The sequence below is a fragment of the Neophocaena asiaeorientalis genome, unplaced genomic scaffold (assembly GCF_003031525.2).
Source record: "Neophocaena asiaeorientalis asiaeorientalis breed wild unplaced genomic scaffold, Neophocaena_asiaeorientalis_V1.1 scaffold607, whole genome shotgun sequence".
Lineage (NCBI taxonomy): Eukaryota > Metazoa > Chordata > Mammalia > Artiodactyla > Phocoenidae > Neophocaena > Neophocaena asiaeorientalis.
The window spans coordinates 180,555-204,444 of record NW_020173405.1 but is presented as its reverse complement, the minus strand read 5'-3'; the positions used below and the strand labels follow the sequence as shown (position 1 = coordinate 204,444).

General features: G+C 45.2%; 1 protein-coding gene across 1 annotated transcript; it reads right to left on the bottom strand.

Moving 5' to 3' along the window:
• Nucleotides 1-16,136: 16,136 nt before the first annotated feature.
• Nucleotides 16,137-16,418, bottom strand: LOC112401126 (40S ribosomal protein S27-like). The gene has a single exon (XM_024747208.1). The coding sequence runs from the start codon at nucleotides 16,392-16,394 to the stop codon at nucleotides 16,140-16,142; it is 255 nt and encodes an 84-aa protein (XP_024602976.1). The 5' UTR covers nucleotides 16,395-16,418; the 3' UTR covers nucleotides 16,137-16,139.
• Between the last annotated feature and the right edge of the window lie 7,472 nt (nucleotides 16,419-23,890).

Below are 23,890 nucleotides of genomic sequence, written 5' to 3'. Positions count from 1 at the left end.
CCCGAAGCCCTCTTGTTTATTGTCCTATGCAATACTTAATCATGTTGCGGTGTATTTACCTGTCTAAATTTTCTCCTCCACTGGACTCTGGCGTCAAGGACTTAGGGACCATATCTGACTCTTCCCTGCGACCCCAGCACATAGCACAGTGCCTAGCCCATTGTAGGCACACACAGAAAAGGTTAATTTTATTTTTGTTGACATTTTTTAAACCTGTCGAGACAATGCTCTTTCAGAGTACATTTTGTGAATGTTCTGATTGTAGAAGAGGGGCGTTGGTTGCAGAAACTTTGGCAATACGGAAATATGAGGGAGGAAATGAAGGTCACCTGTGATTCCAGTACCCAGAAATCACCAGGCCAGTACGGTGCTCCGGTCCTGTGTCTGAGCATGAACATACACACAGACATTCTTGAAAACAAAATTCACAGAGTATTTACATTCTGCTTTCATTATATTGTATGCATGGACACAAATAATCTGTAACAGGATATTTATGTATGTTAGCTTCACCAACCTATGATTATTAGACATTTAGCTATTTTAGGCAATTTCTAATCTTTTACTTTCCCTCCCCCTTCCCTTCCTTCTTTATTCCTTTCACCAAAATCGGGTCTCCAGGCACAATGCTCTGTGTGACCTACACACAACTTCTATGCACATCTCTGATTATTTCAATAGCATAAATACCCAGATGGGACTTTTTAAGTTTTCTGAGAGCTATTACCAAATTGTCTCTGGTGGATACACTGTCACAACCACTGTTTTTTACTCTCTTAAAGAACTATACACACATTTTATGTTAAGAGCCAGCAACGTATCTTATTTTAGAAAGAAGTCACCTAGAAGCCAAAGAATGTATCTTATACTGTAAGGTAGCAAAGATTCAAGTGGACATAAATACGTCCATGAAAACTCGCCTTCCTGGCACTTCTTCCCACTTAGCGGGAACCTCTTCTGAATGCTCGTCCCTGTTATGTGAAATCCATTTTAGGGCAGGTCTGCTGTGAGCCACAGCCAAAGCCTCTTAGTGTCTAAAGCACTAAAATGACTTATTTTTTCCCCTTACCAGTATGTACTTTTTTGATTGCAGAAGTAATGCATATTCATGGTAGAACTTCTTGGCAAATAGAGAAAAATATAAAAATGTAATAAGAACCACTCAAAATCATACCACAGTTTATATTTGGGAGCATAACTTTCATGTCCAACAACACACTCGTAATTGGTGATGTCACCTCTAGAACCTACACGTGTTCCTCCTATATGAACCTTGAGTTGATAGACACCAACTCAGGGTCATTGGCACCATCCTAAATTGCTGTGTGACTTCTTGGCAAGGCACTTACCCTCTCTGTTCCTAAATTTCTTAATCTGTAAAATGCACGGGTTATTCTGATTCTATCAAGACTCAGCCCTAAAGATGTTATGAATGTGTAACAGTGTGATTCTAATAAGAATCAGATTCACGGCTAGTCTGACATGTAGGCAAATTGGTAACCACCTATGTGACCAATGTTACTCAGTCACATGACATGCCCACCCCTTAAAAATCTATATCTATCTTTTTCCATTTCTTTATGATCTAGCCACACAGGAAGCACTTGCGTCTTCTCTGATAAATCCCATGCTGTTGTGCCTCTGTGCCTTCGCCTCAGCTGTTTCCTCTTCCTTGGACGCCCTTTCCTGACCTTGTCTATGGCAGGACACTGCTCAGATGGCACCTCCTACAGGGAGCCTTCTCTGTTTTCCTCAAGGCAGAGTTGGTTACTTAACTCTCCCGTGTTCCCGCAACACTGTGTCAAAGAGGTTATTACAGCTCATATTGAGTGACATTGCAACTTTTGTGAGCATGTCTAACTCTGGGGACAACTTGGTTGACCTTTGTGATCCCAAGACCAAGTTCATAGCAGACCTAAGGGAAGAACTGAGCACCTTATTTCTGCCGGGGGATAATTCCTTATCATGAGTCCTGACATAAGTGAGACATAGCGACTGAACACGATTTTCCTTAGAAGAAGCCACGGCGACAATGGGGAAAGTACAAGGAGGCATTTGCTGCCATCAGGCCGTGAGCCGTGGAGCAAAGCCTGTGATGATTTTCTTGCAGCAGCGCAGGAAGCCTGTTGCAATCTGAGAGGGGAGCCAAACACCTCGCTGGAAATAAAGGGGAGGCGTGTGACGCATCCAGCAGACAGTGGCATGTCTCAGATTAGCCAGAGCCCCTGAGTTTTAGCAAGGATGACCAGTCTCTGTGTATTCACCTTCTAAACTCTGCTACTTTCTCACTAATTTGCGAAATACATGGCAACACCTTCAGGTTCATAGACGGGATTGACTTGGCATTGACTTTCTAGTTTTCAACTATATTCATAAAAACCATATTAGGTTGCTGCTGTTGCCTTCAGCGGTGATACTTTCCAATAAAAGTAGCACATTATCAGACAGATTATTTTCCTATGAAAGACATATTCTGAGACGCTGGAAAAGCACTACCTTTCTGGGAAAGAAGCAGGAAGAACAAAGGGGACAAAACCCCATTCCTCACGAGCCGTGTCTCTTCCTACACTTCCAAAGGCCCTCTCAATACCCTGACACCATGACTCCACTTGCCTGGCCAGGGACCCGCCTGATTACCCCAGGACCTCACAGGTTCCCAACAAGAAAACAGAACTGGGGACTGAGGCTGCAATCCTTAGCTCCCAGAGCTAATGAGCCGAGTTGATGCCATCTGAAAGACAGGGACCTTTGTGTTTCATTCTCCTGAACTTCCTCTTTTTTTGGTATTGTGTCCACTTGACTCAGGCTATAAATCCTTATGGCTGGGGTAATCAGCCCCTTTATCTCTGGGGGTCTTAGGCATAGCCAACTTCTCTCCCATTTGTCTTCGAGTACAGTCATTCATTGAATAGCTACTTACTGAGCCCTCACACTATAAACAGTTGACTATTAAACATTAAAAATTCAGCAGTGAATCAGAGGCCCTTGACCTTAAGGGGAAGGAAGGAAAGATAGACATTAAACCATTTACTAATACAATTAATTATTTGACTTCTGTGGGACACAGGGTACCTAGTTCAGGAGGCTAAGGGCAGTGGTTTGAGAGCACAGATGCTGGGGTCCAACTGCCCAGTATGGACTGAAGTTTCAATTCTTATCAGCTGTGTAACCCCTGGGAACACTCTGTGGTGTCTCGAAGACGCCATGTCTTCATCTGTGAAGGAGTTGGCAGCAATGACACCCAATTGATGGGACTGCACGGTACATTCACTTAGTAGGCGCTTATAAGGACCAGCAATTATTAAAAGTCTGGGGGAGTCCGTTCGGACCTCAAACAACATCTCCAAATAGAGGTGCTAGAGCCACTCCTGCAGGACCAGTGAGCAGGTGGCCCAAGAGTGGTCCTGGGACCCTGAGGCCATATCACCAGTCTTGGAGAACAGTGCTCTGTTGTTATGGGGTGTGCTCCTCTCATCCCCATGCTTAAACTTAAGTCAGCTGAGGGATAACCTGGGATACCCCCATGTGGGGAGTGGGGCACTTGCCAGATGGGGGGACTGCCACCTGATCATCTGGCTGAGAGCTTATGCTGCTGCTTCAAGAACAGAGCAGCAGGGTGCGGGGAAATTTACTAAGTGTAAGGTGTGGGGAAACTTACTAAGAGGAAGCGGAAAGTGTAGTGAGGAGGAAAGGCTCAAGTAGGGGCAAGCTGCCCGTCCACCAGCTGCTGGGCAAGGGTCCGTGTTCCCCACGAGCTGAGTAGACTTGGGGAGGATAGCTGGGCTGGTGTCGTCTTGAAAGGACCTCAGGTAAGAGGACCACCTGCCTGGGCAAAGAGACCCCAGGGAAAAGAGCTACAAGAGTTGAGAGAGTCCTGCTAGGGTACAGGCTGAGGGGCTGGCAGGAAAGTGCATGGCCCCCATCAGTGAAGGGTGAAATTGTATGAGTTCCTTATATATTTTGAATATTAACCCATTATCAGATATGGTTTTCAAATATTTTCTCCAATTTTGTAGGCTGCCTTTCACTCTGTTGGTTGTTTTCTTTACCGTGTGGAAGCTTTTTAGTTTGATGCAATCCGTTTATCTATTTTTGCTTTTGTTGTCTGTGCTTCTGTTGTCATATCCAAACGATCATTGTCAAGATCAATGTCAAGAAGCTTTTCCCCTATGTTTTCTTGTAGTTGTACAGTTTCAGGTCTTACATTTAAGTCTTTCATCCATTTTGAGTTGATTTTTGTATTATCCAGCAATCCTATTTCTGGGTATATAGCCAAAGGAAATGAAATCTAGATCTTGAAGAGATATATGCACACCCATGTTCATTGCAGCATTATTCACGACAGCCGAGATATGGAAACAACTTAAATTTCTGATAAATGGATAAAGAAAATGTGACATATACACACACAGACACACACACACAGTTGACCCTTGGACAGCTTGGGAGTTAGGGGCGCTGACCCTCCATGTAGTTGGAAATTCACGTGTAATTCATAGCTGGTCCTCTGTATCTGTGGTTCCATGTCTGTGGATTCAACCAACTGTGGATCGTGTGGCACTATAGTATTTACTATTGGAAAAAAGTCTGTGTATAAGTGGACCTGCACGTTTCAAACCTGTGTTGTTCAAGGGTCAAATGTGTGTGTGTGTGTATATATATATATATATATATATACATATATACATATATACACATATATATATATATATGAATATCACATAATGGAATGATAGAATATTATTCAGCCTTAAAAAGGAAGGAAATCTTGCCATTTGTGACAATATGGATGAATCTGGAGGACATGTGCTGAGTGAAATAAGCCAGAGAGATAAATATTGCATGACCTCACTTATGTGTGAAATTAAAAATAGTCAAACTCATAGAAGCAGCGAGTAGAATGGTGGCTGCTAGGGTGGGGAGGGGGAAATGGGAAGATGTTGGTCAAAGGGTACAAAGTTTAGTTACGGAAGATAAAGAAACTTTGGAAATCTAACATACAGCATGGGGACTATAGTTAACGACACTATATTATGCATTTGAAATTTGCTAAGATGGTGGGTTTTAAGTGTTCTTATCATTAAAAAAAGAACAAAGAAAGAAAATGGTAACTATGTGAGGTGACAGACATGTTAATGAGCTTGATTGTGTGACCCTTTCATGATGTATACAAAATATGGTGATGTACACCTTAAATATATCTGCTCCCTATTGTCAATTCTACCTCAAAAAGGCTGAAAAAAAAATTCAGAACAGTGCACTTAACATGACCAGAAAAGAATCATTGCTCACATCTCCCTGCATCCTCTGGGCAACACTCATAATTGTGATCCTTCAGCAAAGTACAGAACATTTGAAAGAGTCATGGGAAGCAGTGTTCATGGGCAGCACCGTGGAGGTTGGATGCAGTGTCGTGAGTGATGCTGTGACCGGCACTAAATCCGTGTTGCGAGAGGATCTATACTGTTTCAGTACAAACAAGTTCCCAAGAGTCATAGCAGTTGTGAGTACTAAGGCTGATCTCATTTTCTTGTGGTGGGAGATGTGAAATAAACCAGGAGCAGCACATGTGGCAATCATAATAAAGCAGGTCCTTGAGCTGCCAGAGCGCAAGGAAATGGCACAGTGTTTGGAAAGGACAGAGGCAGGAGCCCGCTTCAAATCCGGATCCTCCTCCTTCCTTCCCGTGGTCTTGGGCCAGTTGAAGGGTGTCTCTCAGGGACACGAGAGGACACGTGGTGTGGACCACAGCCAGGACTTAACGAGACTCATTGGCTGAAGGCTGACCAGCTGCTGCCTGGGATGTTGCCTGAAGTACTCGTCTGTTGGGATGCAAGATGGACGGGGATCAGAACTCACCAGAGACTCACAGTGGGGCTGCTCTTTCCCTCTAGCATCTCCTCACGTCCAAGACAGTCTCTGACAAGCTCAGGCCAGGCCCAGTCTGTATTCATTAATTCATTCATTCACTTTGACGATTCTATCATGAATATGACAGAGTCTCTGTCATTCATCTGAGAAAACTTTATGCAGCACCTATCATGTGTCATCACTGTTCTAGGTCCAGGGACTACAGCTGTGAGCAAAATAGACAAAAATCCTTCACCTGGCAGAGCTTGAGTTCTAATGGAGGGCAATAATAAACAAGCAACATATATTGTATACTAAATTGTGTTAGTTACAATGGAGAAAAGAAAGCAGAGAAAAGGCAGGTGTTAGTAGATGCATGGGGGGGGGTCTCTGATTTTTAGTAACATGTCACTGAAAAGGGGGCATTTCAGCAAGGACCTGAAGGAGGTAAGGGAGGAGCATTCCAGGCAGAGTGGATAGCAAGTGCAAAGGCCCTGGGGCTGCAGCAAGCCCAGGGTGATTGAGAACAGCAAGGAGGCCCTTGTGGATGGAGCAGAGAGGATGTAGGGAAGAGCAGTGGGGGATGAGGCCAGAGAGGAGCCAGGGTCCAGGTTGTGTAGGCAGACCAGTGGTTCTTAACCTTGGATGTGCATTAAAACCATCTGGGGAGTTTTTAAAATCCTGATGCTGAGGCCCCACCTCATACCAGAATCCCAGTAAATCTGAATCCCTGGGGGTGGGATCCAGGAATCAGTATTTTAAAGGTCTCCCAGGAGATCCCAGTTCTGTGCAGCCAAGACTGAGAACCAGAATTTGGGCCACTATGAGGGTTCTGCTTTCAACCAGCAGGGAGTATGGCGCAGAGGGGTGGCCTTATGTGACTTACATTTAATGGGATCCTTAGGTTTGCCGAGTTGAGAATAGATTGCCAGGGACAAGGGTAGAAGCTGGGAGACCTTGAAAGCAAGCTGCTTCTCCACTGAGGGCTGTGCTTCTGGGGTTCAGCTATAGGCTCAGAGGAATACAGCCCACCTGGGGTTGTCTATAAAGGGGTCTTAAGAGGCCTGCCTGAGAGGTGGGCCCTGAACTAAGTGGTCCACCGAGGAGGTGAGGCATTGCCCAGGTCAAGAAAGTACAGCAAGAGAACCCCACTGGGGATATGCAAAACCTCCACAAATATGTCCTAGAAGAGGGAGGGTCACACCTGTGGGTCCCCCCATCCAGAGGGCCCTGGGACTGGACCACCTCTGCAGGGACCCATGGGATCCTGTCTACACTTCCCCTCTCCTCTATCCCCGGCTCTGACCCTGGAGGGAAGTGCAGCTGGGGAATAGAGGAGGGGGTGGAATGAAGAAGTAAGAGACTACCCCTCCCCACCACGCCAAACACACACCATACACTCCAGAAAGCTGGCCTGTGGGCAGAGAGGAGGGGCTCTACATGCATCAAAGTATGAAGTATGGAGTATTGTTATTAGCCTAGACTTGACTGTGACAATGTGATTGTTACACGAGGCAAGACGGTTTCAATACCGAGATGAGACTTCGTCTCACTGAAAGTGACTTGGAAGGCGATGGCAGAGTACCGCAGTGAGATCCAGGGGTGGCAGGGACCAACCAACACGGTAGCCACCAGCCACATGGGGCTATTTCCATTTAAATCAGTGAAAATTAAATAAAAGAAAAAACTCAGTTCCTTGGTCACCTTAGCCACGTTTCAAGTGCTCAGTGGTCACCCGTGGCTGGTGTCTACGCTACTGAACAGTGTAGACCTAGAACATTTCCACCACCACAGAAAATCTTATTGGAAAGTGCTACTCTAGGGAGTGGGCTTGAAGAGCCCAACCATGGGAGAATGTATGAAGCTTGTTTCTGCCCCCATTTTACTGAGTCTAGATGGTTCCATGTTAGTTACATTTAACAGTCACTGAAGATTAGGGAGGGATTATTTATATTTAAGAAATAGAGAGCATGTTAATATTCTGAAAGAGAAAGATATTGCAGAGAGGGAGAGAGTGGTGACGTGGGGGAGGCAGGGGTGATACAAAGGGCAAGGATGGTAACCGTCTGTCCTTCCAGGGGGAAATGGAATTGCAGGTGTGCATTTCCTTAATACTTAAATGTTCTGTAAATGGAAATAATACTAACCAGGAATTGTACTTGCAATACCTCCACTGTACTTACAGAGCCTCAGGCAGGATATCTGACCCATTATTGTCGGCACACAGAGGGACCACGTCCCAAACCATTCATTTGAGTTCCTCTGCCCAGTCACCGTTTCTTCACTGTAACACTTGTATGGCATATGAAAACTGTATTTGTCTCTGCAGACACATCCAGAGAAAGGCTGTGTAGGCTCCCATGGGTTGTCAACCACAGAAGCTAAGAGAGCCTTTCCATACACGCATGCAAGTATGTACACCCATGCTACACAACAGCCAGAGTCGGGGCACGAAGTCATTCAATATTTACACCTCCAGGGCTCATAGGGTGAGGAGTGCGTGGTGGTAGAGACGTTAAACATGACCACGTCGGGATATCCAGTGGAAACACCCTCCGGCACGCAGGGACAGAGCACGGAGCTGCAGGAGGAAGGCAGCAATGCAGTGCTTCACACCCAGAGCAAAGCCACTCTTGTAGAAACAGTCATCAGTGGAGGCCACGTCACAGGCTGCCTTGGGCAGAAGCAGTTTCCTTAGCTACGCTTTGGGTAAAGAGTCAGTACTCAAGGTGCATTCTGAGCCTGCAAATAAGCATAGAGGTAAGGTGATTCTGCAAAGCGTCACAAACCCCTAGATGAAGAGAGGGGCTCATAGCCTGCACCGGCTTGGAACAAGGAAAGCATGGGACATCTTATAAAGGAGCCACGGATGCGGACGACACAATGAAAGAGGTGAGGGAGTAAAAAGGTGACTCTCGCATCCCCAGTTAGCTGGGTGGGAGTCGCCATGTCTTCTCGCTGGAGAGATGGATTGGAAATGATTGTCAGGCTACCATGCTCCGTATCTTTGTAGCTGGGGCTGGATTTAAGTCTAGGTTTGTCTGACTCTTCCTTCCACTAAACCAGGCACTTGAGAACTGGAAAGGGGAGAGGAGGGAGGGGAAGATTAATCTGGAGACTTGTGCTCCCATCTTTAGCTTGGTTTCAGTGTGATTCTGCCTTTAACTTAGCATTAAATGTAGTTTCCATTCCACACGTGGGTTCAACCCTTCTCAGTCAAACTTTCTCTCTTCTTTAAAAAGTCCTAAGTCAAAGGACCCCTCAGGGCTGTGAAGTGTGTGTCTGACCTTGGTGAAACAGCTCTGTTGTCATGGAAACTATGTAGTGGGAAGTGGACAAATCAGCAAGTGGCCCCACCCCACTCCCTTGTGTTTCAGCCAGGGGGCAAATGCCTTGCATAGGGATCCCAGCTCTTTGCTTATTCATTATATAGCCTCGGACAAGCGTTTGCCTCTGTGCCTCGTTTTGTCAGATGAAGACTGCGGATAATGATCACAGCCACTTCTAGTGTTTTGCAGTGATTTACAGGAATCAGTTTGTGTCTGTGCCGGATAGGAGGTCAGTGCTCTCAAAATAGTAGCTCTCATTTGTACATTATGACAGTCTCAACCCATCAACCTAGAGCTTCAGACTCCTGGGAGTGGCCTGTCTTTTAGCCTCACAAGCACCCACGGTTTGACATCTCTGAATAAGATGGGTAATTACACCAGGAGGAAGAAAATCAGAGCTCTAATGGGAAGACATGATTTGGAACACGAACTCTGTGTCTGGAGCTGTCACACTGTTTTGGCAGTTGTACCGTGAACAACGGCAAAAGCAGGGGCCGCTGGTTTGCTGCCGTGCAATGATGAATTCCTAGCTTTGTTTGGAATTTCGTCTTGAACTGTAAGAAGGGAGGCAGTATGATGGGAAAGACCCAAGCTGTTGTGTTGCCTTTGCTCAGCTGCCGACCTACGTATGCCCTTGATGTTCCCTAACGTTACAGGGGCCGGCTTCCCCATTTGCAAAATGGGTTGATAGGACCAGGTGGCCTCCCAGGACCCTTCTTGTCTGTGATTCTGTTACTTCGTGAAATAGAGAACACGGCTCCAACCCCCACTTCCCTATGAGTGATGAGCTTTATTTCTTTATGGGGGAGGGGGAAGTGTGTGTATTTCTCTTACTTAAAGAGTAGTAGAATGCGGTGATACGAAACTGCTAGTATCCTTGGAAACAGAGAAGATGAAATTTTGAGTTCTTCATTTTTCACCATTTTGAGTTAATACACAAATGTGTGTAATCTTTTCTAAAATTTGACACTCTTTCCTAGCACTTACAGATTACATAAAGCAAAGATCTATGCCCGAAACTCTTGTCTCTGTAATATGAAAAATGCAGGGGTATATCCACTCACAGCAGGAACATATTACCGCGCTTCTGTGGACCTTTCACTGAAAAGATTGACTGGGATTTGGACTCTTTTAGAGACTATAACACGATTTAGTAAGGAGTGGGTGCCCGTGGAGGATTGCAGAATCGTCTCAGGTCCAGACTTACGTTTTGGGGCATGACAAAGGCTTGCTATCTGAGTGCTATAGACCCCACTCTGGGACCCTCAGACACCCTAAGATATCTCAGCATTGGGGGAATCTGTCTGGTGTCTGACACATAATTCTCTCCTCTGTGTCTCAGCTTTTCCCTGGACCCGTCTTTCACCTCCCTTGGCTCCCCTTTGTCCAGTCCTGCCCTCTCCAGCCCTCACTCTAACTCCGGAAACCTCCACCAGAGTCCGCTTACCCAGGAGGGCTGAGAGCGTTCATCCATCTCATTTTTCTCTCATGCCTGAAGTGCTCTCTTTCCAATACCTGGGGCTGGGTAGGCAGTCTAGTCCAGCGGACACTGGGTTCCAGAGTAATAGGGGCCACTGGTCAAGAGAGTGGCCTGTGGTTAGACCAGGGCTGAAGCTGAAGTAGTGGGTGGACCATTTGTAGAGAAAACATGGTGATGGGGGAATATCTCCAATTGGACAGCATGCATAGCCTTGGGCAGACTGGTCTCTGGGGAGCAGAACTCTGGTCTTGGTTTGACCTTCAGGGGGCATCCTCCAGGATTCTAAGGAAAAGAACTGCCAAGTGTTAGGTTATGTCTCCTCAAAAGGTTAGACATGTGGGACTTCCCTGGCGGTCCAGTGGTTAAGACTTCGCCTTCCAATGCAGGGGGTGCGAGTTCGATCCCTGGTCGTGGAGCTAAGATTCCCACATGCCTCACGGCCAAAAAACCAAAACATAAAACAGAAGCAATGTTGTTAACAAATTCAATAAAGACTCTAAAAATGGTCCACATCAATAAAATATATAAAAGAATTTAGATTAAAAAAAAAGGTTAGACATGGAATGATCACATGACTCAGGAATTCCACTCCTAGTAAATACTCAGAATAACTGAAAACAGATGTTCAAACAAAAGCTTGTACATGAATGGCAGCAAATAACCAAAAGGTGAAAACAACCCAAGTGTCTATCAATGTATGAATGGATAATGCAATGCGGTATATTCATGCAATGGAGTACTATTTAGCCATGAAAAGAAGTGAAGCCCTGACACATGCTACAACACAGATGAACCTTGAAAACATTATGCTTAAGGAAAGAAGCCAGATGCAAAAGGACACATATTGTACGATTCTATTTGTATAAAATGTCCAGAAGAGGTAAATCTATAGAGACAAGAAAGTAGATTAGTGGTTTCCAGGGGCTGGAGGGAGGGAGGAGTAAGAAGTGACTACTGATGGGTATGGAGTTTGGTTTGTTTGTTTGATTTTTGTCTTCGAACTATATAGAAATGATGGTAATACAATGTTATGAATGTACTAAACAACACTGAATTATGCCATTTAAAACAGTTAATGGTTAATTTTATGCCATGATAATTTTACCTCAAAAAAAAAAAAAAAAAGATGCACTGAGAGACTAGTTATGTTACTGGAATGAGAACCCAGAATGAGGATCACACTAGGAATGGGTTTGGCTATGCAGATAACAAAAATCGTATTAACAATAGCTTAAATAAATGAGCGTTTATATTTCTCACTCAGAAGTCTGGGGTAGGTGGCCCAGGAATGATATGATGGCTCAACGGTGACATCGTGAACCCACGCTCTCATTCTTCTGCTCCACTATTCTTAATATGTGGGGTTTTTTTTCTTTTTTGTATTCATGCTTGTTGCCTCATGATCACAAAATGGCTGCTGCCATCCCAGCCATTACATCCATGGAAGGGCAGGAGGAAGAAGTTGCAAAGAGTCAAAGGGGCATTCCAGTCTGAGTCAAAGAGTCAGACTTTTAAAATAAGCTTTCTTGGAGGCTTCTTCATCAACAACAGAATTGGGTCAGGTCGTTGCCCATAGATCCATCAAAGAAGGTGACTTGGGAAAAAGCCAGAAGCATAGGGGGTTGGTTCAGTGAACTAATGAAATCTATACAAAGATGGAAGAAGAAACCTAGAGCTTGAACCACAAGGAGTGGGAGTGACCTGGAGGTCCTCATCTGCAGGAGCCTGGATCTTGCCATGGCAGGGTTGGCAGTGGTGAACTTTGACTTCAGGAAAGGTCAGCATTATTCAGAGCTTCAGCCTTCAGGGAAGGGGCACTGTTTTTCCCTGGGGAAGTCTCAGAGGGAACTTGCTGTATTGATTTCAAAAAACTTTTAATTTGGGTTTGCAATTGCGTTTTTAATTTGTTGTGTTTGATCCATGTTAACAATTAGAACACAAGCTAAGATCCTTTAGCACTTAGTGGAAAGTAGGGAACTGATGTAGCAGCATAGTCACTGGAGGAAGGGAAGATGAGGAAGGGAAGATGGACTGCTTGGGTAATTCCTGCCTCCTCAGAAGCCAGGGCAGAAAGAATCCTGAGCTTGGGGCTGGTGGCCCCAGCGAAGAGATGCTGAGGAGACTCAGCCACGAGATGCAGTCAGTGTGTCTGATTTCCTATACGTACTTACTCCATGACCTTCTTGAAGCCAAGTATAGCATCTTATTCATCTCCATTTCCCCAGAGCCTAGCACGACTCTCAGCACATAGTAGCCCTCCGTTAGCATCCATTCATGTTTTTAAGATGGGATGAATCTTTTGACTCTCCATAAACATAGCCTCAACCCGGCATCCACAGTCCAGTCTTCTGTTCATTTCACTTTCCTCGGCAAGACCAACTCTGGTGACAAGTGGAAAGCAGAGCTATGTTTCTGTAAGAGCTTTTCTCAGCATGGTGACAATTCCCTCCTTGATCCCCCAGATGGGTTACTGTGGAAAAACACAGTCTCTGTGGTCAGAAAGCAGTAACTTCCAGTGACCGGATTTGAAAGCCCATTGCAAACCTATGATGATTCAAGCAGGTGGCCCCGGCTCGAAGCCAAGTCAATCAAAGGAGCAGAGCATGAAGTGCACGACAGGCTCAGTATATGTAACAACTGAGTGTACGGCAAAGTGAAGGGAATGATTTTAGTCAATGAATTATTAACAGTTTGGAAATTAGACTTCAGGATGCCTTAAAGGCGTTATTTTAAAAACTCATAAGAATGTTAGAATAATATATATGTTGATTTTTAAGTTCCGGTCAAAGGCGGAACTTTAAAGATTGATTGGTGCGTTTGACAACCTAAAACTTTAAAGTTTTAGTTTGGCAAAGTACCACCATAAGCTAGAAAAAGAGCTTAATATGAGCTGGGGCATCTATCTGCAACATATATTACAGAAAAAGGTGCGATCAACTTAATATACGGAGTGTTAACCAATCACTAAAATACAGAATGATTGCCCTGGTTATAAAATGGGCAAAAAAATCCTTAGCAATTCGCAAAAGAAGAAATGCAAATGGTAGGGAAACAGGAAAACAGGTCATTATCACTACTGATTAAGGAAATAAAAGTTTAGACAGGAGGTCATTTTTTGCACTTTTACAATTTTCAAAAATTGGCATATTTGAAAAAGACAATGCCAGTGTTAGAGTTTGAGGAAAGGGGCATTTGCATACACTGATTTAACCTAGTACAACCTTTTTGGAGTGTGATTTTACAATATTTTACTATATATACGTGTGCATGTATATATATGTATATATGTGTGTGTGTGTATATATGTATATATATGTGTATGTATATATATTTGTATATATATATATATATATATGCCTAAAAATATTCTTATTTTTTGAGTCAGAAATTCTATCTGTAGGAATTGACCCTAAAGAACAATTCTGGATGCAGGCAAAGATTTATTTGCAAAGATATTCATTACATCATTGTTCATAATAGAAAGAAATTAGAAACAACCTAATTATCCAATGGTTAAATAGAATTTGGTACAGCAGTGCCATGCAGAATTATGGGACAATGAAAAATGGTGTGGAACACAGGGAATCATGATTACAATACATTAGAACACATTAGAAAGGGAAAAAGCAGATGTATACTAGTGCGTATGATTCCATTTAAGTGTGCATATGAGTGTGTGTGTGTGTGCACTCGAGTATACGTAGAAAGAAAGGTAGTTATCTTCGAGTATTGTGGGTGACTTCTCAGTAAGTTTCAGTGTTTTTCATATACAGCTTTCACTCATGTATGCAGATTTAGAAACAAATATTTCATTTAAAACAACCCCTGAACTTAACTATTTATTAACTGTGTTATCTTAGGTAAATTACTTAACCTCTCTGAGCCTCAGTTTCGCATCGGCAAAATTTGCATAATAGTATCAATCTCTTAAAACTGTGGTGCAGAAAAAGTGGGATAATATATATGAAACCTCCTGATCCATATTAATCACTCAATAAACGCAATGCCCATTATTTTCTCAGGGATATTCTCTCCCCCTTATCTAAACGTGTGCACAGGAGAGGTTCTGATATTAAGCTCTTCTATTTTACAGTGACTTTAAATGAATGTTTTTTTTTCTCCAGATGGATTTTATTCTAAGTCTGTGGGGTTTTCATTGTAAAATGAAAAGGTTTGTTTCTATAACTTTCTATTTAAAGAATCATTGCAGCCGTTTTCCAGTTTGCAGAAAAATTGAAGTCAGTGCCTAGGAATTTTTTCAATTTTCATTTTTCCACTCCAAAACCACATCAGAAACTTGTCCTTAAACATTTGTCTCTTGCTCCCAAAATGGTCATAGCAGAAACTCCCATGCATGAGAATCTGTATTAGCAAAGTCACATTTGGTTATTTGAACAGAGCAGGGTGTCTGCAAAGCAGATGCTGACGTTGTGGATGAAACCAGTATGGGAAACACTTCATCGGAAGGAGCGTTCTCTCCTAGGTGGAGATGTGAAAGCTCCTGGTTTCTCCAAAGTTATAAGAGAATGGAGCAGGTACCCACCCGGGGGGTGGTCATTAGCCGGACTGACACCAATCCACCTGCCCAACTTCCCAAGGAGCCTGTAGGTTAGGTTTCTGGGGATGTAGTGTGTGATTGTTGCGTCGTGCACCTTGGGGGAAAACCAATACCCTGAAAAATCGACAGCTCTTTCTTTAAATTGAGCAATAAGCCCTGGCAGAAATTAGACCAAATCGACAATTCCCATTGATTATGCTTTTAAAAATATCAAACTCCATTTTAGGAAACAAGACATTTCTCCTCCAGACTGTTTTGAAATGGCCCTTTGCCAGCTTTCTGTGGGTTCATTAATAACCTCATCCTGGTATTGGTCAGGCCCACTTCTCGCAGGCCTGGCTCAGCCACGAACCTCATTAGAATCCAGGTCTGTGTTCCTGGCGAACAGCTGCCTCTTGCACTTGAAAACTGATGGGGAGAAAAGTGGTCCCTGCGGTTCCTATCAGCCTTAAACAGAAACATCTGCTCCTCGGGAGCCTTTTGCTGGCTCGGTTTTCAGGGAATGTGTTCTGGGGATGGGCGAAAGCACTGTCTCCCCGCCCCGGTGACGCTGGCCAGAGGGAACTGCCTGCTGCAGGGGACTGTGGGCCCTGGGAATAGTCCACCTGCCAGGAAAAGGAAGCTCCCACCACACGTTTTGTAAAGCTTTAAAAGCACATATCTCTTAAAATATTGCCTGGTGGTGAAAAGTGCTCCTGAAAGAAGAGAGGGAGAGAGAGAGAGAAGGAGAGAGAGAGGGATGGAGAGAGAGAGAGGGAGAGAGAGGGAGAGAGAGAGGGAGATGGAGAGAGAGAGAGAGAGGGAGAGAGAAATCTGATTGAATCCAGGAGGTTTGAGTTTTTGTTTCTCTTTTTCTTTTTTTTTTTTAATCCAAAATGTGTTTATTGGGATGGTTTCCCGTTCATCTTGATTCCAGGGGCTTTTAGTGCTGCTTCCGTCTGAAGGAGCACCCTTCTGTAAGCCTTGCTTTTCCTCCTGTAAGCTGGCAGAGGACGATAGAGCAGCCAACACACAAAACTACTGTCTGTGCATGGCCAAAGACAGTGGTGATTTTATAGCATCCTGGGCATTTCACATCCATGAAATAGGAACTGGGGCTCTGCACCAGGCGCTTCTTCTTATGTTTCCTCTTCTCCTCTTCTGGAAAGGGATGAAGGAGATCCTTTGCGAGAGGCATGTTCTCGTGGGGAGGTCGTCACCGTTGGAAAGCTGTTTCTCTTTTTCTATCAGCCGAGCCACATGTGAAGATTCCTGGTGTGGAGGCATCCTCTGAGACAGATGGTTTTCTTTTATCCAGCTTTATTTGTCATCCAACCACACTTCTCTGTGTTTAGGCACAGATTAAATAAGGTGATGTAGGTAAGAGGCCTCACCCAGAGCATGGATGCCCCTTCCTCCTTGGTATCTTCCGATGGCTCTTAGGATCCTAATTTCTTCCTTTCTTTTTGCTTTTGGACGAGGACGCTGAGGCACCCAGAAGTTAATGGTTTGTTTAAAGATCTCCTTTGGGGCTGTTAACAGTGCTTTGTTCCTGCATCCTTTGAAGGATTTGTTTAAATCATACAGATCGGGGCTTCCCTGGTGGCGCAGTGGTTGAGAATCTGCCTGCTAATGCAGGGGACACGGGTTTGAGCCCTGGTCTGGGAGGATCCCACATGCCGCGGAGCAACTGGGCCCGTGAGCCACAACTACTGAGCCTGCGCGTCTGGAGCCTGTGCTCCATAACAAGAGAGGCTGCGATAGTGAGAGGCCTGAGCACTGCGATGAAGAGTGGCCCCCACTCACCGCAACTAGAGAAAGCCCTCACGCAGAAACGAAGACCCAACACAGCAAAAATAAATAAATTAATTAATAAACTCCTACCCCCAACATCTTCTAAAAAAAAAAAAAAGTAATAGTCTCTTCAGCTGTAAACCAGGGACAATAGCGCCTACCTCATAAAGTCACTGCACTCAATAATAAAAATAAATCATACAGATCATGGGCTGTGATCCTAACGCGACTTTATGTTTGCCTCCCTGTTCTGTGGGGCTAGCTCTTTCCCTGCCAGTCGATGACCTCTGGGCCAGGTAGGGAAGAAACACTCTCGTGGTCACTCTAAGTTATAAAACAGAATCCCAGTCCCACATGATAATCGAAGGCCACAACCTGAGTTAAGGTCAATCAAACCCACGCTTCTGTGTTGAGCCTGGTGCAGACAGGAAATGCGGGGACGGGGTGGGTGTCGTCTCCTCTCTTTCCCCTCTTCTTGCTTTTCCTTCTAGCCCTCCTGATCCTTCTACTACCATCTCCTGACCCCTGCATGGTTGGGGTCTGAGGAAGAAGAGGTGAGGGGGGAGCCACACAGCCTGTGTGCCTGGAACTTGAGGGCTGTGATGTCACATTTTCTGTCCCTGAGGAGGTTTAAGGGGGTCTTTCTCTTGGGGGCACTTTTGTGGGGTTTTCACATCTTCAGAGACCCTAATCTGACTTCTGAGGACCTCTCAGCTATAGTTCCTTTGATGTGAGTGACGCATCTTCCTGGGTCCTGTTGCTTACTCTTTATGTGATCTCTATACTTCCAGGGGTGCCTCTAGGTCTTTCTGTGGAGGTCCATTGTGTCTCTAAGTGGCTCTGCAGGATAGGATCTAAAACCCTACCTGGTCCATGGGAGATGCCTCTATGTTTTGTCCTGTATGCTTTTTCGGCAGAGAAAGAACCCGACTGTCACCACGTTTCCTAGGGTTCGTCTATCAGGGACTGGCTCACTCATCTCTCACCCTTTGTATTTCTCAGGTAGGAAACAGACACTAGCCCTTTATGTCTTCCAATATAGGGGATATGTATTAAGTGCTTTGGTGGCTTCTGATGAAACCCCATAGCCCCCTTCTTGAAGCTCAAGGTGAAGTATAGACACCCCCCGCCGCCCCAACCCTCGCCCTTGGTAGGGGCTGGGATTAACAACACAGCAGCTGGTTCTAAAAAATCCTTTCTTAATCTCCTTTCCTTGAAGTCTCTGACATCAGGCTTGGGTTAGGAGATAGTGTCCCTTCCCCTTGGAGGTAGGGCTGGGGTTGGGACTTAGCATAGCTTTCTCCCATAGCATAGCTTTCTCCCAAGAAGCTGTCTTCAAAAGTCCTCCCTAATCTCCAACTCTTAACCCTTGGTATGAGTGAGAGGTTTAGGAGTTGTTAAACTCCTAAAATTTAGATCGCTCTTTGGTAAATTCTGCATGTGCCTTGGATCTCCTTTGGGATGTGATATCTGTGGTCTTTGGTGCCTTGTTTGAGCACATGCTGTCCTCTGGCTATACTGGCTTCCTGTTTCCCCACTTGCTTCTGAGCTCTTGGAAGGGGGATTTGGGCTTGGTTAACCTCTATCTTAACAACCATCACAGGGCCTAGCGCCTGGTAAGGGCTGGTGCATTCTTGCCGGACCAAGGAATAGGTGCGACAAATTCTATTTCGCTCAATAACCAGTAATTTATTGAGCAAATAAATGATCAGAGCCTGGGCTCTATGCTGGTGCAGAGGGAGATATTATAACATATACCACAGGGTGTGTTTTCAGAGTGCTTCCACACTACTAGTGATGACTTGTTATCTGATGTAAGAGCATCAGCGAGGGGCTGGTTCAAGGCTGGGGTAGGAAAAGCGCAAGATGAGCCCAGAATATCTTGGTGCCGACAAGTAAGCAATTGCTTTAAGTAAAACCACAGGGTCATGTCAAAAGAACACAGGAACCAGCGTGAAGGAGCTCCCAGGGACCAAATCTGAAACAAGCTGAGCAATGAAAGAAACGCTAGAAATGGATTATAATACATGGAGTAAAACCAATATCCAGGAGTCCACACCGGCATCCGTTAGTAGATCATTAAATACACAAACTGAAGAGGAGGGAAAGTGAATTCTTACAGTAGAATTCTAATTATCAAAGGTAGAAGGAAGGAACGCAGGCACACTCCACAGTAATAATTGCTTAATAAAGGCAAAAATAACCAAAGGATGGTAAAATGAACGGGTAAAATGCATGATGAGAAACGGGGTATTCACATAATCTTAATGTATCTCCTTCCAAGATACTTACTAATTACAGAGGGAAGAGCAGTAGCCTTAGAGTGAAGCCAGCAGGTTCCAATTCATCAAGTGACCAAAGTTAAACTTACTGGGGTGAGATACATAATGACATCAGGTGTGTTCTGATCCGATGTACCAACTAGGGCATCCTCATTCACATCTGTGGTCCTTTTGCTGAAAGATACTGAATTTAGACATGAGGGAGCCTCAGAAAAATCCAAATTTGGGGACGTTCTACAAAATAACTAGTCAATACTCTTCAAAAATACCAAGGTCATAAAAGGCAAAGCCTGAGAACAGTCTCAACTGGAGGAGACACAACAACTAAATACAATATGGGATCCTGCACAGGGTCCTCGATCAGAAAAAGAACATGAACAAAACACTTGGAGAAGTTTGAATAAGGTCTGTAGATTAATTCCTAGCATGTGTCAGTTTGGATTCCCTGATTTAGATCATTGTACTGTGGTTGCATAAGATATTAATATTAGGGGAGAGCAGATGAAGGTATATGGGGATTATGTGTACTATTGCTGAAGCTTTTTTAAAATGTCTGAATTTATTTCAAAATTCAAAGTTAAAAAATAAATTAAAATTTAAACGGTGAACTTTCCATAGTGACATTCACTGCCCTTTGCAACTTGCCCAGACTCCACACCCCTACCCTTCGTGAACCAGCATGAATAGCTTCCCAAACTCCAAGTACCAGTGAAGACGTAGGTCTTATTTTCCCATGCAACTGCTTAAGAGCCAACATGCCTTATTTCCAGGGAGTCTGTATCTCTCTCTGAAGCTTGTCCCAATCTTGACTTTTTTGAGCATCACAGTCCAAAATGGAGTTGGTTTAACCCCACATCCACATTCAGGATCGTCAGAGACTGCTGTTGCTTCTTAGGGCCACATGGTGTCCTGATTGTCACTCTGTCCTGCATAATCTCCCAGGCTGGGAGAGACCCCTGGGAATATCTGCCCCTTGGTTGGCATTTGGTGGTCCTGGTAGAGAGATGCCCTGGTCTTGGGGTCAGAGGGAGATGGTGGTGGGATGAGGCGTGAGGGGAGGGGAGGTCATCACTCCTCAACCACATCGATCCCTCACTCTCCCTCCCCACTCATTCTGATGCTTCTGCCCCTGTACATGTGCTTCTCATGAGCCTTACCACCATTTCCCACCTCTGCCTCCTTCGAGGCCCATCTCCAAGCTCTTAACCCCTCTTTCATCCACGTTTCTGAGGCCCTTCATTATACATCTTAGGACAGTGTGTTAAGTTATTAGCATGGCTTGAATGGTGAGCTGTATCTGTAATCTATAATCCAGGTATTTGTATCTGTACATCCTAGGTGTCTTTCCCTCCCTCTGTCTCCCCCACTCAGAGACATATGGTGAAGCAGAAACAGAGACTCTGAGAAAATACCTTCTTGGGTGTGGAAGGAAGATTCTCCCTGGAGAGTTTGCAGGGCTGTTTCCTGTTGTCTGGCCTGGGTGACCCTGGGCCTTGGGGAAGAGAGCATGGGAGGCCATGAGATGAAGAGGGAAAGGGTCTTAGAGGATGAGCTGGACAGTGGGTGGAGGTATGGCTGTCTTGTGTGGGATGGAAAGGGGACCCTTACCGCCTGCCCAGATGGAACTGAACAAACCTGGGAATTTCTTCCTGAGTTCTGAGCCTGAGATGGGGCACATGGGGCTCCATCATCCATAGGACCCTCCTTTGCTCAGTGGATCAGGGCCTTGTGGAGAACAGGGGCTGGGTCTTTCCTCCGTTGCTCCCTGGGCATGGTGAGGGGTAGGGTGCTTGGTAAATATTGTTGAATTGTGCTGAGAGGCAGAACTGGGAATCAGGGCGCTCACTGAATTGGCTGGCCCCCCTGCCAATGAATCATGCTCCCTTTTTATTGTTTCCTCCAACAAAGACATCAGAAGCTCACACAAAGGGGACCTGGGAACGTGGAAAGCCTCTGCAAAGCCCTCAGCCTCCTTTGGGATGGGCGTAAGCCCACTCCTGGGGCTTGGAGCTGAGATGGGGGCTGCCAGGTGCTGCCCCATCTCTGGAGACACGTGCCAGCTCTCCTCTGAGCGTTGCCAGTCAGTATAACATTTCACACTGCCATTGATTTTTATGTCTTCCTACACTAATTAGACATGTTATTACTAATCTTTGGTAATCACCACAAGAGGCTTGTGGAAAGTCTCCGAGATTTCAATCTAGATTAAAAATAAGAAACATTATCACCTCTGGGAAAATGCAAAGAAAGCACATGTTATTTTAATGTTTAAATCAATAAAGCTGTCCTGCTTCTGTTTTGTGCTAGTATTGAAATTTATAAAAATCCTGTTTAAGTTTCCTTCTGTCCATCTCATCCCCACGGGGCTCCCAATTGATTTCTCTGAGGATATCTGACGGTGGCTACGGGGGAAAGACTGCCAAAGACCCACGTGCCTTAGGGCTTGATTGCGGAGACCTGGGGAGTGGCGGGGCGGGGGGAGGTTCAAGGGACCCAGTTTCCAATCCTTTATTTTGATTTCCATTGATTCCTCTTATTAAAGAAGCATTTGAATACACAAGAAAGAGAGAAAATCCTTTCTTCCTTAATTAATCTCTCTTCCAGTGGTTAGATGGCAAACTTTAATTGCAAAACAACCTGCCTGCCCTGGGCAGATTAAATGATGGGAGGGACATGGAGTAGGGAGGGGAGGTGAACATCTTAACCGAGGTCCTGTCACTGGGGAACAGAGAAAAGAAATTATCTTCGAAGGACGAGAACGCCATCTAGCCTATTCTCTCAAACAATTGAAACAAACGTGTTGACACAGAAAAAGAAATGAGCCTACTTTAATGTTCTGCAGAGACAGACTGTAATTTGTAGTACCTCTGACCAGAAACTGAGGCGCCATATGGACCTGAAGTGAAATAAAGCACAGTTAACTTTTTGCCAGGCATAGTGGAGAAGGAGGGCGGGGGACGAAACCCATCTCCGTATGACATTGCCACAGCTATGTTTCTGGCATCAGAACGGGGACAGCTTGTGCACCCAGAAGGGTGCCATCGTGTACCACAACTCGGGAGATGGCCGGCTTTTCCGTGCCTGCTGTGTCTGCGGGGAGCGGTACCCAGCTAGCTGCGAGGCCAAGGGGCAGGATGCATTTGGCAGCTCCACTCACCTGCCTGGGAGCCCCTGCTCCAGGCTCAGCTGTGCCAGAGTGCCTGGTGCAGCAGAAGAGCCTACATGCCTTTTGGTGTGAGTCCAACTTTATTCCTGGGGGAAGATCCCCTTATTTCTGAAACCCCCAGGGCTGCCGCAGTGCCTGTACATGCTTCTGTTATTATGCCAGGCATTGTTTTCCGTATCTGTTTCCCCTACCAGACAGTGAGCTCCTTGAGGGCAGGGGTTACCTGATAAAAATGATGATGGAAATAATTGTGATGATGATACCATCGTTCCTATATATTGAGCACCTACTATGGGCCAACTCTGATTTAGGCACCTTACTTACCTTTTCAGCAGCTCATCCACTATCCCAACAAAGTAAGTTGCCTTAGTCTGCCTGGGCTGCTAAAACAAAATACCACAGGCTGGCAGGCTTAGGTAACAGACATTTATTTCTCACAGTTCTGGAGGCTGCAAGTCCAAGATCAGGGTACTGGCAGATTCCTTTCATTGTGAGAGCCCTCTTCCTGGAGTGCAGGCAGCTGCATTCTTTCTGTGTCCTCACATGGGAGGGAGAGAGAGAGAGAGAGAGAGCAAGTTCTCTGGTCTCTTCTTATAAGGGCACTAATCTTGTTTTGAGGGCTCCATCCTCCATAGCAGTAAGTATCATTTTTGTCATCTATTAATAAAGTAATTGAAGTTTAGAGAGCTCCAGGGACTCTCCTGAGGCCACTTAACCATTGGGTGGCAGAATTGGAACTGAACCCAAACTTTCCACCTCCGACGCTGGTCCTTTTCCCTCCTGGCCTCACTGTGTCCTAAGCTGAGCCCAGGTCCCTGGGTGCTCAGTGATGTTGCTTGAAAGATGGAGTGTTTTATTTGCTTCTGTGACTTCTGTCTGCTAATGATTGTGACCATGTACTGTAACTCCCAGGTCCAGTGAGGTCCCCCTGATGGAAAGACTCTAGTGACCCCCCCAGACTTTTTCAGTGAATCCTAGTCTCGCTCAGAGACTCAATCACCTCTATTGACAAGGAAGGGAAGGCAGCATTCATTAGACTTACCATCAGCCAGGCGCTTTTTGTATTTTATTTAAATTGCCATCATCGTCGTCATAAACTATTTTTACAGAGGAGGAAAGTCTCAGAGAGGTCAAGTGAGCGACGTGTACAAGGTCTTGGCAGCTGGCAAGCAGCTAAGCAGTGACTGCAACCCAGGGGCGTGTTATTATGATTTGACAACAACGCCTTTATTAACCTCTGGGGCATTTTGTGAGAAGACGGGGGTGGGGGTGGGGTGGGGGGCGGTTCCAGGCTCCGTAAGAACCAGAGGACCCCACCCCTACCCCTTGCAAGTTTTTGAACTTGAGTCTTACTTTCCTAGCTGTTGCTTGGACAGCCTGGTGACACCCAACTCAACATACATGTGCTCATGCAACTAAGTTCAGGCCAATAGGACGTGAGTGGAAGTACCT

Excerpts from the sequence above, each read along its gene's own strand:
- LOC112401126 (XM_024747208.1), bottom strand. The coding sequence starts at position 16,394 with ATGCCTCTCGCAAAGGATCTCCTTCATCCCTTTCCAGAAGAGGAGAAG.